Below are 15056 nucleotides of genomic sequence, written 5' to 3'. Positions count from 1 at the left end.
CTCAACTAAATACCTATAAGCCACAGAAAATGGCGAAACTGATTATGGCTTGTGTCTTCCACGCATATAGCAGAGTCCATCTGCAGAGGTGCACACATCCAAGTGTGACATCCATGAAGATATAGACCTGAAAGACAAATGAGTTCTTTGTGGCATGACACGTAGAATGAGGCAAATTAAATGTTGTGTAGAGTATCATTTATATTACCCAATAAAAACAAACCAAAACAGATACACATTTTTGATTTGCAGGAAGTGGGAATGGCATTTAATCAAATGACTAATTTCCAATGATTTTCCGCCTGTAAAGTGCTGTTTACCGTAAACCACTAAACTGTGGGGGAATCTCCTACAATGTTCAGATTTTCTTAATTTAAACTCAAAATAAGCATGTCGTGCCTTTGGCCACTTTATATTCCGCTGTATTTTTGTATTGGGAATGTTTCAGTATTCCCTGAGATACCGTTCTGTCAAAATGCACATGATGTAGGCCTATGCATTTCTAGGACAATTTGGAAACTGTAGAACCTCTACATTACCCATAATGCTAACTGACTAAACATTCAAAATTACCATGGCAATTAGGCTATGCATCACAATAGTAACTACACTTCTATGGTGAAAGTGGGTCTTCTATAAATGTAAGGGAGGAAGTAACTGCAACCAAATGATTTTACTGTGCCCACTCACACATACTTATGGTCACACAAGGTGGACCCTCGAGTAGCCTTACAATTATTTACATGACCCTAATTTTATTTGCAAACAAATGATTTGTCTGTGCACATTCACTCATATGGTGACATTTTAGGAAAATTGACAGCGAGTACAATAACCAAAATCATTGATGTTTAGCTGATTAGTAGCATGAATGTGTTCTTTGCAGGGGGGTGGAGGGGGTTATTGAGTTGAAGACTGAGGAATACATACAACCAAACAAAATTGTATTGGATCTAATTAATCAGATCCAATGTTTTATCGCCTGTAGGGCAGGGTGTCACTAGTCATTTGTAATACATCAAACATAATAGCTGGTCTCATGAAAGGTGGTAATGCTTGAAACTAGAAAGACTACTCAGCGAGAGCATAGATTAAAGACGTAGAGCAGCAGGGTCACCACTAGCATCCAGCACTCCACTCTGCTGGTCACCATGCAAAACAGCAGGTGGTGCCCCAAACCATAATAACATGAAGTAGACACGGCACTTGACCATCAGTGACAGGGACGCACTGGTCAATTACTGTACAGCACTTAACGGGCGTTAAAACAAAACTGACGTTTGAAGCTTATATGGGCCTACTTTCCAGGGCAGTGCCATCCCCTGCTGGGTCCAAAAGTCAGGAAGCCCCAGGGGTGGGATGCCTTCCAGCCATCCATCCAGGAGAAGCGCAATCTCATTCTAAACGCCTCTAATGAGCTCCCTGGCCTAGAGGTCCTGGAGGGGCTCTGAGTGTCTCCTCTCCACCCTGCTCAGTGCCAACCCCTGGTGCTCCAAGACAAGAAGACTCTCTTGGTCTCCACAGGCCCTCAACTTCTCCTCGATCAGACTCTTACGCCACCCCTTTGGCCATCCAATTCATCGTCTTGTCTCCGTCCTCAATGGTCTTTTTGCTCTTTGGGTGCCTGAAGAGGCTACAGCAAGACATGTTGCTCCGTTGCTTGTTGAAACAATGCTGAGCTCACTTTTACCAATACTGAAAAAGACAGCCGAGAATAACTTTAATCGTCCTTAAAACCCAACCTCTATGCAGACAGTTTATCAAGTTAAACAAAGAAACACGGTTTGAGAAAACATTTATTAAGTCATAATAATTATATTGACAAGAGTAATTTGGAACACCAATACAGCATTTTCACGACGAAAAGATGGAGCTCAGCAATAATTTTGGAGGATAGTTTTTGTTTATGAACATCCACCCAGAAGCAGGGCCACCAGAAGCCTGGATCTAACCACCGTGATAAAGTCATACCCAAGTAAAGTAGCTACTGCCTGTCCCTTGACTGTCCGTGGTCACAGCATGTTTGTCAAAGATATATGGTAAAAACAGAAACCCAAAATATTAGTCTACTGATTAAAAATACAAATGTTTTGGATTCCTCTTAGAGATTGGGTTCAAACAGACTACACCATGTAAGCAAACAATTCATAGCCTTCTTCGGTTCCTAAACGTATACGCATAATGTGCAAATTATTATCATCTGACGAATAGCAAACCTTGACTGAAGAGTAACATGTCGTGCCCGGTAGTAACATTATTCAGGCATAAAACAATATACCATTTTACAGTCTAGAATGTGACATCTTTAAAAACGCTGGAACGTCTTTGGGATGGTTCTCACGGAGTCTTGGAGACACTAATGTGGTCATGTGCAGTGTTCCAACGAGACGGCTCTACTTGGGGAAGACCGTGACCACGTCATAGCCTTCGGGTGGAGTCACTCGCTCGCGTGCGTGTTTCTCGCAGTAGATCTGGTCCTCCACGAAGAAATGTCCCTTCTGTTTCAGGTTGACGTCACAATTGGAGCAGGTGTAGCACTCGGGGTGACGAAACTTGTCCCGCAACTTGACAACCATCCCTCTGAGTTTGGGAAAGAAGAAATCAAACTAAAAATGGTTAGGTCAAATAAATGAAAAATCTGTAAAAACTTCCTATGAAAACCCTCTTCAGAATGCATTATTTTGCCCAGTTATAATGCATTACGTAGATATTTATGAGCACCTCTCAGAACCTAACATTCATAAAGCATTTTGAGCAGGCAGCATAATACCCCATGTAGCAAAGTCTTAGAATGCCCAATATAAAAAAAACAGTGATTTTCAGACACAGATTTGCGGTGACAGAAAACTCACTCTCTTGCTAGAAACTCGTTGCAGATTTTCTTGCTTTTAATCCTACCCTGTGATTTCACATAGAAGCCTTTTTCAGGACCTTATCTTTTCAACCACAGATAATAGGGGGGGGGGGCACTGTTTTCACATACACAGACACTGGTTTGGTGCTGTAGATAATGAATAGGAGGTTGAAACGTGGCGGAATTGCCCTTTAAAGTCTAAACACTTTATTACCACGTGCTAAGGACCCCTGAAGTACACAGCTGTCGGCGGCATGCTTACATCATGGCTGTAGATCAGCCAATTTAATTGACACGTGAAAACACTTTTCCTGTGATATTCCATTTTTTAAAAAATTATGACAAATAAGGAAATTAGTAAAATACAGTATTTGATCTTAGTGTAGCAACTGAGGCTGCATTTACACAGCCATCCTAGGAACCCAATGCAGAATGTTTATGTACAATCTTCCTTCCTGACTGTCCACACTTGCTCATGCGACTAGGGTTGCAAAGGTACCACTAATTTACTAAAGTTAAATTGATTAACAGGTAAAACATGAATCTATAGTAACATTGGTAATTTATACTTAAATAACGTCCAAAAAAATGTATTCATATATAGTATTCCTCGTTTATATCCGTGTCAATGTAGCCAATTAGTTCCCAGTGGATAGACCATTTGGTTCAAGAGAAAATAGCCTAAATAATGAAAAAAGCAAATTCAAGACAGACATGGTCAAATAAATTAAATGTAAAAAAAACAAATTATATTTCATGCTGAAACCCTCATATTAAACAAATGGTATTCACTAAGTTTGTTTATATTTAGGCTAATGTTTTACAGCTTTGACATTCAATTTTACATGTGATAAGGCCACACGGAGGGCCAGAGATAATTACTATGGAGCACCGTTTGATTTCCTCTCCAGGCCAACCGGGAAGGCGGAGTTTGTACCTTCAGACACATGAAATGGCAACAGTTTGCCTACCCGGCGCGCAGGGCAGCTGAATTGGCTGCACCTACCAACAACAGTCTGAGACTATTGAAAAAAAAAATAATAATAACAGGAACACAAGGCTTTATCGTTGGGTTTTTTAAACAATACAACGTGGATGTTTTGGAGCCTGATAACTCTTAAGAGTTTTTTTTTTTTGGGGGGGGGGCACTTGGGTACTGAGTATGCTGATGCATTTACATACATTTACATTTAAGTCATTTAGCAGACGCTCTTATCCAGAGCGCCTAACTGTAAGGCTGTACAGTGCAATATGAACGTCAATACGCACAATAGGCTGACTGGAGAGGTGATTTCCCACAGTCACAGTCCCACAATAAGAGCTACAACGCTAATATTTCCGTAAACTCTTCACAGTCGTGTTCTCTGGGGGTCACCGAGTAGACCGATACCCCATTTCATTGCTCCACATTCCAACCATGTTTAACATCAAGTATAAATATGACATGATTTCACCAATTAAAACCTTCCGCATCCCTTTCAAAGAGAGACTTATTTTAAAAGGCGAACCGCAAATTCCACTATGGTGGCTAATCCTTATTTTGGCTAGCATCACAACATATAACCCGGTCAAGCCATACTAGTCAGATGAAGCTAGCTGGCTGCTTATAACGTTAGCTTTGGACAACAGGGTTAAGTAGCAGGCTAGCTAGTTATTTCAATAGGAGAACAAGTGGCTACCTAGCTAATACATAATCACATTGACTCCTAAATCATTGCTAAGAATATTGAAAATATTGCATTTTCTACTGTTCATCGTTTTCAGGCTGGTCGCGTTGGCGCTAGCTAGGTCCCAAGCTAAACCTAGCTAGTTACCTCAGAAGTTGCTGAGAACATCTGTATCAAAATTAATTTGCACACTTTTTTTTTATCCTGATCCAATTTCAAAGGCTCACAGACCTTTTCACATTCGGTCGAACAAATAAGGACTTATTACCAACGCGGTATTGTACAGCTTTGACAGCGATCGTAATGGTGGCACTTGGCTTACACGTGCAAATTCAGCGCACACAACATTCTACAATGGAATTGTGTTATTTGACTTGTCAAATTAAAGGCTTATTTCACACGTCAAAGTCTTATTTGACTGCGTGTCAAACAAAGATGCACAGCACAATACCAAAACAGCGTTCCATAAATTACAGACAACTGACAATCTTTAGCACCCACAAAAGGCCACTAGACACCCCCCAAAATACATGAAAGTTACCAAGAATTCGGTGGTTTACTGGTAAACTTCAAAAAAGGTTTCCAGTAATATAACCTCCCTTTGCAATCCTACACGTGAACCATATCAGATTGCAGCATTCACACTGATGTAGCCTCTGAAATAGCACACAGATGCAATGCTAATTTCCAGTCACTGATCCTTTAAATGTTGTCAGAGGCTGTGCGACTGCTGCCCCCCAATGGACAACGTTTGTCAAACAACACGTCGATCATGCTGTTCGCACAACACATCGAAGTTAGCAGACAAAGACATCTGATCATTGGGGAAGGTGAAGCGGCAGTGCAGGGAGCAGCAGCGAGGTAAATACATGTGTGCGTGATGTAGAGAATCCCATACATGCGCAGAAGGTAAGATTGTTTGGCTATTGAAGAGGCATCCAGATTTCAGCCACCTTTTAAATTTTTGGATGGTTGTCATATTATTATTATTATAATAATAATAATACCCTACATTACTCATCTCATATGTATATACTGTACTCGATACCATCTACTGCATCTTGCCTATGCCGTTCTGTACCATCCCTCATTCATATATCTTTATCCCTTTACACTTGTGTGTATAAGGTAGTAGTTTTGGAATTGTTAGGTTAGATTACTCTTTGGTTATTACTGCATTGTCGGAACTAGAAGCACAAGCATTTCGCTACACTCGCGTCAACATCTGCTAATCGTGTGTATGTGACAAATAAATTTGATTTGATGTTAATGGCAGGTCATGTGCAAAACAACACTTCAGAGCAAAAGAAAATCTGATCTGCTCATCCAGATTGAGGTCGCATATCGTAACTGTATCAGGATTGAGAACCACATAAATGTGGAATACATCAGAACTCAAAAGATCAGATTCCATGTGTTTTTGGCTGTTTACACATTCTGGAAACAAAATACTATAGGTATCAAATATGCCATCGGAATTGGTCTGCCTGTGTTAACGTAGCCTATGAGACTGGGCCTGTATTCATAAATCGTCTCAGAGTAGGCGTGGATCTCCTCGTCAAATCACTGTGAGCAAAAACGCAAAGCTCACAATATTATCATGACATCTCAGCTGTTTGAATAATCATACGCTGTACTTACACAATCCCTGATCCACATTTGTCACAGATTGGTAACTTGTTTGCATTTCCCACTGTTGAGACCATTTTTGCGGCGGGGGCCTTCACACTCCTAAACCCAGAGGGTTTATCAGGATCTGCAATCAAGAGGAGACATGCCATCGTGGTTTGTTAAGCCACTTACCAATTGCCATTAAATATTTGGAAAACCTTGTAAAATATAGCAAAGGCTCTTCGTGTCACACAGAGATACAATACATTGTGTTCACCAGTCTGTTACCAACTATAGAATCAAAATGACCGTTTAAAACACTACTTAGCTGAACCAAATCTATTCAAAAACAATTGCCAATTACATCACGTTAAAACTCCAAAACATGACAAAGTTATAACCCAGTTCGACAATGCGAAACATAAGCGCTAGTGTCGAAACAGGCACTCATTTGTCAGCCTCTAAATTCTGCAACATCATTGCAATGGTGGCAATTTACGCAGCGTTATAATCCAACCCAACTGGATACGCAATCCGTGTGATGCAACCCAAAAATGGTTTCATTGCAAACCCATGTTGAAGTAAATGCCACATTGCTTATTTTATTTATCCGTTATTTTACCAGGTAAGTTGACTGAGAACACGTTCTCATTTGCAGCAACGACCTGGGGAATACTTACAGGGGAGAGGAGGGGGATTAAAGAGCCAATTGTAAACTGGGGATTATTAGGTGACAATTTATGGTTTGAGGGCCAGATTGGGAATTTAGCCAGGACACCGGGGTTATCACCCCTTACTCCTACGATAAGTGCAATGGGATCTTTAATGACCTCAGAAAGTCAGGACACCCGTTTAACGTCCCATCCAATCACTGCCCTGGGGCATTGGGATATTTTCTTTTAGACCAGAGGAAAGAGTGCCTCCTACTGGCCCTCCAACACCACTTCCAGCAGCATCTGGTCTCCCATCCAGGAACTGCTTAGCTTCAGGGCTTTAAACACTACATGAATATCAACTGCATACATGTGTGAATAAATACCTGACTCCAGAATCTCCTGCAGCACCTTGAATGAAGCGGACTGTCGAGGAGGCTCATCAGCCTCTTGGTTTTCCTGCAGCATTTTGTAGACCTCAGAGTCTGTCACTGTTGGGCTGCAAAACAAATGAACACTATCAAATCAATACCAGTTGACATACAATGAGTTGCATAGTACAAAGGCGTGGTCAAATCTAGCACAAACAAACGATAAGGCCTCAAAACATTGCTATGTTTCCTTGGGCCAGAGCTGAGTTCGAGTTTGACTTGTAACAAACATACTGTAAACATCTAACAAGTGAAAATGCAGTGCATTCTGCTCTAGTAAGACATCGTAAATTGAAGAATGATACCCAGCGAGTGAAACTCGACGCAATGACATATTGCAACCAGCTGGGATAGATCCTTACATGTTGCTGGGCTCGTTAGCGGCAGTGGCAATTGTTTTCACGTCATCCACGGCCGTGTTAAAGTCCTTGATGTTCTCGGAGGAGTAGAGACCGGCAGGGTTGTTGTACTGATTGGTTACCACCTTGGGGCCAAACCCGGCAAATGGCAGGGCGCTCCTGTTGTGGGCGGAACCTATGGGTTTCACCTCCTGCAAGTTGGGTGTAGCCAGGGATAAAGAAAGTAATGAGTACTAGACAAAAATCAGTTATACTACAAATATAAATACTGGTCAATGCCATCTCACGCATGCCTTGATAGAAACAGTATGACAGTTACTTGACTAATATGTGGATATTAAAGGTAAAGAATAGCATAGTCAAAAGTATATTTCAGTACTTCATGATAACAGGTAAACACAGGGCCGACTAAGACAAAATACAGTGACATGCAAAGCATTAAAAGCTCAAGTGAATTTAAACAAATGCGCAAAACATATTTTCTATGTATTCTGCGACCAAAATGCACTGTGTTTGTGACACATCCCTGAAAGCTGTGGAGGACTGACAAATCACACGTTTCCTACAATAATTCACACTTTGGCCTCAATTTCCCATCCACTAGGCAGGAACAGAGTCTTACGTCAGAGCTTGGCTGATAAAACCATGGTCTCCTAGGAGATCGCCTGTTGGGAAGTAAACAATGACCTCATCGTTTGCAGTATAAAAACCCAAGCCTTTGTTTGTGCAGTGGGGATGTGAAAGATTGCAGATACTGGACCATTTCCTATCTGTGAGTAAGGGATTTTCCACTGCCATGACAGAGCAGGGACATACCTCCAAGTCACCTCTAAGTCACCTTATGAATGCCTAATTTCCTAAGATCTTTGGTCTGAGTGAAGTAGGATATAAAAGACAGACACACCTGCGGCTCAGATGCGAGATTCATCTTGTACGGGTTGGTCTTTCCATCCTCAGAAGAGAGCGGTGACCAGATTTTAGTTTCTGATCTAAAAAAAATAAAATAATTTAAAAAGTCAGACTATACACAAACTTGCAATACATTTTTTTTATTCAGACATACAATACAATAAAACATGGAAGATATCCAAATGTGTACAGAGCAGGCCTCGATCCTGTTGATGGGACAACAACCATTTCTAAAAGAACATATTTTACAGGGGTAATCTGCAGTTCAAAACAAAGCGACACCCCACCACCATTTTGGTAAAAATCTAAAAGGATGGGTTGGAGAAATGTAGCTAGTCTTTAAAACAAGCTTCTATTGTGTGTTCTGGGGTGGTTAGATCTATATTCTTCAAGAATCAATAGCTATATATCATTAACTTTAAAAGTATGTAGAAAACACAGATTTCCCCTTTAAGGAAAGCACCACTCACAAAGTGTCCTGCCCAAGTTGGTACATCAACATTTAAACCCCCCCCAGAGGAAGTTGCTAACCCTATATTGATGTAATTTCCTGTCCTAGAGATGCACGTTTAGGTTCCACCTCCAACGAATGTCTTGGCCTCTCTTTTGACTTTGCAACCATTGGTAAGCAGGCTGCTGGCAGGCTTTGGCCATTGGTAAGAAAGTCAAGTCAGCCCGTGCTCATGGTTCTCACAGGGAAGTGAATTGACAGGCTAGAAATGACTTTGCTCATGATCGTGCACGCCGCAATTGACAAGTAACTAACTATACAGCGCATTCGGAAAGTATTCAGACCCCTTGACTTTTCCCACATTACAACCTTATTCCAAAATTAATCAAATTATGTTATACTCAATCTACACGCTATACCTCATAATGACAAAGCAAAAACAGGTTTTTAGAAATGATTGCAACTATTAAAAATAACTGAAATATCACATTTACATAAGTATTCAGACCCTTTACTCTGTACTTTGTTGAAGCACGTTTGGCAGTGATTACAGCCTCAAGTCTTCGTGGGTATGACACTACAAGCTTGGCACTCCTGTATTTGGGGAGTTTCTCCCATTCTCCTCTGCAGATCCTCTCATGCTCGGTCAGGTTGGATGGGGTGTGTTGCTGCACAGCTATTTTCAGGTCTAGAGTTTGATCGAGTCCGGGTTCTGGCTGGGACACTCAAGGACATTCAGAGACTTGTCTTGAAGCTACTCCTGCATTGTCTTGGCGATAGCAAAAGCACTTAGGGTCATAATCCTGTTGGAAGGTGAACCTTCACTCTGGAGCAGGTTTTCATCAAGGATCTCGCTGTACTTTACTACGTTCATCTCACCTCGATCCTGACTAGACTCCCAGTCCCCGCCGCTGAAAAACATCCCCACAGCATGATGCTTCCACCATCATGCTTCACCGTAGGGATGGTGCCAGGTTTCTTCCAGACGTGATGCTTGGCATTCAGGCCAAAGAGTAAAAAAATGTTTTTTTTTTTAAATGATCCTTTATTTAACCAAGTAGGCCAGTTGAGAACAAGTTCTCATTTACAATTGTGACCTGGCCAAGATAAGGCAAAGCAGTGCTACAAAAACAACAGTTACACATAAACATACAGTCAATAACACAATAGAAAATTACAATTTTTCCAGTTATGTACAGTGATCTTGGTTTCGTCAGACTCGAGAATCTTGTTTCTCATGGTCAGAGTCCTTCAGGTGCCCTTTGGCAAACTGCAAGCGTGATGTCATGTGCTTTTTTTTACTGAGGAGCGGCTTCCGTCAGGCCACTCTACCATAAAGTCCTGATTGGTGATTGCTGCAGAGATGGGAGAACCTTCCAGAAGGACAACCATCTCCACAGAGGAACACTGGAGCTCTGTCAGAGTGACTAGCGGGTTCTTGGTTACCTCTCTGACCAAGGCCCTTATTGGGTAACGTAACAACATTTTGAAAAAGTCAATGGGTGTGAATACTTTCCAAATGCACTGTACACACAAAAGTTTGGGGTCACTTGGAAAACAAGGACATTTATATGAAAACATACATGAAATGAGTTGCAAAATGAATAGGAAATATAGTCAAGACATTGACAAGGTTATAAATAATGATTTTAATTGAAATAATAAGTTTCCTTCAAACTTTGCTTTTGTCAAAGAATCCTCCATTTGCAGCAATTACCGCGTTCCAGACCTTTGGCATTCTAGTTGTCAATTAGTTGAGGTAATTTGAAGAGATTTAACCCCATGCTTCCTGAAACACCTCCCACAAGTTGGATTGGCTTGATGGGCACTTCTTACGTACCATACGGTCATGCTGCTCCCACAATAGCCCAATAGGGTTGAGATCCGGTGACTGTGCAGGCCACTCCATTATAGACAGAACACCAGCTGACTGATTCTTCCCTAAATAGTTATTGCATAGTTTTTAGCTGTGCTTTGGGTCATTGTCCTGTTGTAGGAGGGAATTGGCTGCAATTCAGCGCCATCCACAGGGTATGACATGGCGTTGCAAAAAGGAGTGATAGCCTTCCATCTTCAAGGTCCCCTTTACCCTGTACAAACCTCCCACTTTACCATTGCCAAAGCACCCCCAGACCATAACATTGCCTCCACAATGCTTGACAGATAGCGTCAAGCACTCCTCCAGCATCTTTTCATTTTTTCTGTGTCTCACGAATGTTCTTTGTGATCCGAACACCTCAAACTTAGTCTGTCCAACACCTTTTCCGATATTCCATTGTCCAGTGTCTGTTCTTTGGCCCATCTTAATCTTACATTTTTATTGGCCAGACTGATGGCTTTTTCTTTGCAACTCTGCCTAGAAGGCCAGCATCCCAGAGTCACCTCTTCACTGTTGACATTGAGACTAGTGTTTTGCGGATACTATTTAATGAAGCTGCCAGTTGAGGACTTGGTGTCTTTCTCAAACTAAACACTAATGTACTTGTCCTCTTGCTCAGTTGTGCACCGGGGCCTCCCACTCTTTCTATTCTGGTTAGAGTCTGTCTGCACTGTTCTGTGAAGACAGTAGTACACAGCGTTGTACGAGATCTTCAGTTTCTTGGCAATTTCTCGCATGGAATATCCTTCATTTCTCAGAACAAGAATAGACTGACGAGCACCAGAAGAAAAGTATTTGTTTCTAGCCATTTTGAGCCTGTAAACGAACCCACAAAATGCTGATGCTCCAGATTTCAGCTGTGCTAACAATTGCAAAAGATTTTCTAAAGATCAATTAGCCTTTTAAGATGATAAACTTGGATTAGCTAACACAATGTGCCATTGGAATACAGGAGTGATGGTTGCTGATAATGGGCCTCTGTACACCCATGTAGATATTCCATTAAAAATCTGCAGTTCCAGCTACAATAGTCATTAACAACATTAACAACATCTGCACTGTTTTTATGATCAATTTGATATTATTTTAATTTATTTTTTTGTTCCTTTTCTTTCAAAAACAAGGACGTGTCTAAGTGACCCTAAACTTTTGAACGGTAGTGTATATACACACAGACACTTAAAAAAAATGTTTAAAAAATTTTTTATAAAAAAAAAAATTAAACACTGACTAGTTATAATAAGTGAATATTGACAAATTAACCCATGGATTGTGGTGATTTTCAGGAGGGAAAAAAAAGCTGAGGTGCAAAAATTAAGTTTGCACCCCCTATTTTAATTTGCTCCATGGCTCAGGCGGCCAAGTGGACACAAGGCAGTTTGGCTCATCTCTGTCACAAAGAGGAATAACTTTTCAGCTGTTTCTGATTAATAAACAATGCCACACTGTGGTAACATTCAAATAAAACCCAGCCCTGAAACAAAACGTAGGCTGAAAAGAATGTGTATGTCATATCACAGGAAGAGACAACACATCCACATGGATTTACACGAAGTGGGCCGTTCGGGTGTACCACTTCAAGCCCAAATATGTCCTACTTTGACTAAAACAATGACTTAAATTGTTGCGCAACATCATGGGTAAGCTCTGGCCATAGTCTTTCAGCTCAAAAAAGTGAATTTCTACTGGCTAGGGCGTTTAACCTCAGACATAAACAAATCTAAGGTCCCTGCCTGCCCCCCCCCCTCACCATTTGAACCATACAATTTAGTATCTCTTACATATAACCACATCAGGTGTCAGAGATACTGTACTTCTGTGCACATGTGCTGAATTGTTCCATGATTACGTGCTTTTTGAACCCATCCGGGTCTATGGAAAACTGCAACTCCCTACCTGTCGACAGAGAGGATCATTTCCTCTAAGCAGCCCTTGATCTTGTTCTGTGCCTGCAGGTGAGTCATGCTCTCAGTGGGCTCTCCATCGATGGCCAGGATCTGATCCCCGACACTCAGACTGGCCTGGGCAGCCTTACTGCCAGGAGTGATCTGAAATATTCAGTACGTCAACATACTCAACTTCCTTATCACATTTGGGAGCGAGGAATCTGGGATTCTTCTATGACATTTCAGGAGGATAAGGATGTTGGATGTTATGTGGTGAATATGGGTGCAGTCTCAGTTGACAGACAGAAAAACTAGAAAAGTATGATGGTGAGAAATTTAGAGAAATTTAACAAATAACAAGAATCGGTTTCAAAACACACTTAACAATATAGTTTTGTCGTCAGAGAGTGTGCATAGCAGTCATTCATTCAGTTACATCTACAACACTTCAAAAGGTTCATCATACGTTGCACTGAAATCCTCAATACACCTGGCCAGTTTTTCTTCAATATGTACTTCTAAGAAAACGTTGGAGGGCTAAACATTGTGGGCAAATGTTAGGTTGTCGAAGACAAGAGTGAAGTTCCGTGCCCCACCTAAGAGGATATAGGTGAAACACTGTCTCACGGGATGTGATCTTGCTTACCCACAAAATGTGCTGTACTGTAGGAAATGTCTGAGAAAACAACACTATATAATTGGTTGCTAATGCCCTCTAGATAACTAAACAACAATGCATAGACCTACACAGACTTGGATGGATGTATTGGCCAAACAATGGAAGATTGTCATCTAGAACTAGACTAGGCCAATTCATGGACGAATTTAACAGTAGCACATGGTAGCACACTTTGGCACAACACAACACGGTGAAGCTGGTTTCTCCGAAAAGGCCGTTTAGAGTCAATTAAGTTTTATTGAATGGCCATCTGGCATTATGACCCGAAAAGTCACTTTCTCCTGACCCTCAAATGGCAATAGATTATTGGTGAGGTAATGAAAATAATCTTTACAGCAGCGAGAAAGAGCGCTTCCCCTCGTGCCTCGCGGAAAAGCTGTGTTCCGAGTCAGCAAGTGAAAGTTCCGCCACCGGACAGGGCCAGATGCGGTTACATTGTAAAGAAAATAGATTATAAAGTGACAGACTCTCTGAAACGACACTTACCCGCGAGATAGTCAAGGGTTGTTCAAAATCCTTCCCACCAACTAGACGGAATCCCCAAGGTCCAGGACCTTGCACGACAACCCGTAGAGGCATAGCCTACTTCCAAATTTACCGAATCCGAGTAAAAAAAAAAAGTATAATTCTTAGACAGCCTGTGTTTGCCCTGACAAATCTGACATGTGTGAACAAACTTCGATGAGGCTATTGTGTAGCTAAAAGTAAAGGGGGCGGTTCCCGTGGCAAAGCTGCGCGAATAGCTTGAGATGTTTTCACCCTGATAAGATCGATTTCCTATGTTAGTTCAAGGATGTACCGTTACGTCACCCTATTATATGCAAGCTTACCATTTATGGAAGACCCATTTCCCAGGATGTGGAATGTGCCGCTCCCTAAACTTGAATTCCTGCCATTTGCTCCACTAAGTAGGCTACAGCCGACAAAAACTGAAACGACCCATTGTGTGTGTAGGCCTACATTCTCTACTTTTTCATATGCATTGCAAAACGAATGGTAAATAATAACAATGTGACAACAATTCTATTGTAGGAGTTAGATAGGAGACACGCAAAGTAATTTAGGGCCTTCACAGCCAACCCGGTGTCAGATAATTTCGTATTATTCTGTATGAAAATCCGATACATTGCTTATAATATGTTACTTTTTGTATGGTATTATTAATTTGTGATTACAATTCGTTTGATTTTACATATGTTACAAATCTGAAAAACATACAATATGTTACGAATTTGCTAAATGGATGAAATGTTACAATTTCCAATTTGTTGTTGCTTATGTTAGCTAGGTGGCTAATGCTAAATTAGCTAGCTGGCTAACATTAGCTAGGCAACGGGTTAGGAGTTAGATCATACTTAAATTCAAACAGAACACCGGGTAAGACAGGAGAAGTATTTCAGATATAACAGACTGACCCCAGCCCCCAACACATAAACTATTTCAGCATAAATACTGGAGGTTGAGACAGGAGGGGTCAAGAGACACTGTGGCCCCGTCTGACGTTACCCCCGGACAGGGCCAAACAGGCAGGATATAACCCCACCCACTTTGTCAAAACACAGCACCCACACCACTAGAGGGATATTTTGGTTTTAGACTTTGCACTCCGGTACCGCTTGCCGTGCGGTAGCAGAGAAAACAGTCTATAACTTGGGTGACTGGAGTATCTGACAAGTT

At 41.3% G+C, this 15056-nt stretch overlaps 1 protein-coding gene across 1 annotated transcript; it reads right to left on the bottom strand.

Moving 5' to 3' along the window:
* Positions 1-1778: 1778 nt before the first annotated feature.
* On the bottom strand, positions 1779-14151 carry pdlim1 (PDZ and LIM domain 1 (elfin)). The gene is made up of 7 exons (XM_046359013.1): positions 13866-14151; positions 12711-12862; positions 8480-8564; positions 7579-7766; positions 7172-7284; positions 6163-6277; positions 1779-2580 (listed from the first exon to the last, which is right to left on the bottom strand). Exons 1-7 carry the CDS (start codon positions 13956-13958, stop codon positions 2394-2396), a joined length of 933 nt encoding a protein of 310 aa, XP_046214969.1. The 5' UTR covers positions 13959-14151; the 3' UTR covers positions 1779-2393.
* Positions 14152-15056: the final 905 nt, after the last annotated feature.

This window comes from Oncorhynchus gorbuscha, linkage group LG08 (genome assembly GCF_021184085.1).
Source record: "Oncorhynchus gorbuscha isolate QuinsamMale2020 ecotype Even-year linkage group LG08, OgorEven_v1.0, whole genome shotgun sequence".
In the NCBI taxonomy this organism is placed as follows: Eukaryota; Metazoa; Chordata; class Actinopteri; order Salmoniformes; family Salmonidae; genus Oncorhynchus; species Oncorhynchus gorbuscha.
This window is presented reverse-complemented; position numbering and strand designations above follow the sequence as displayed.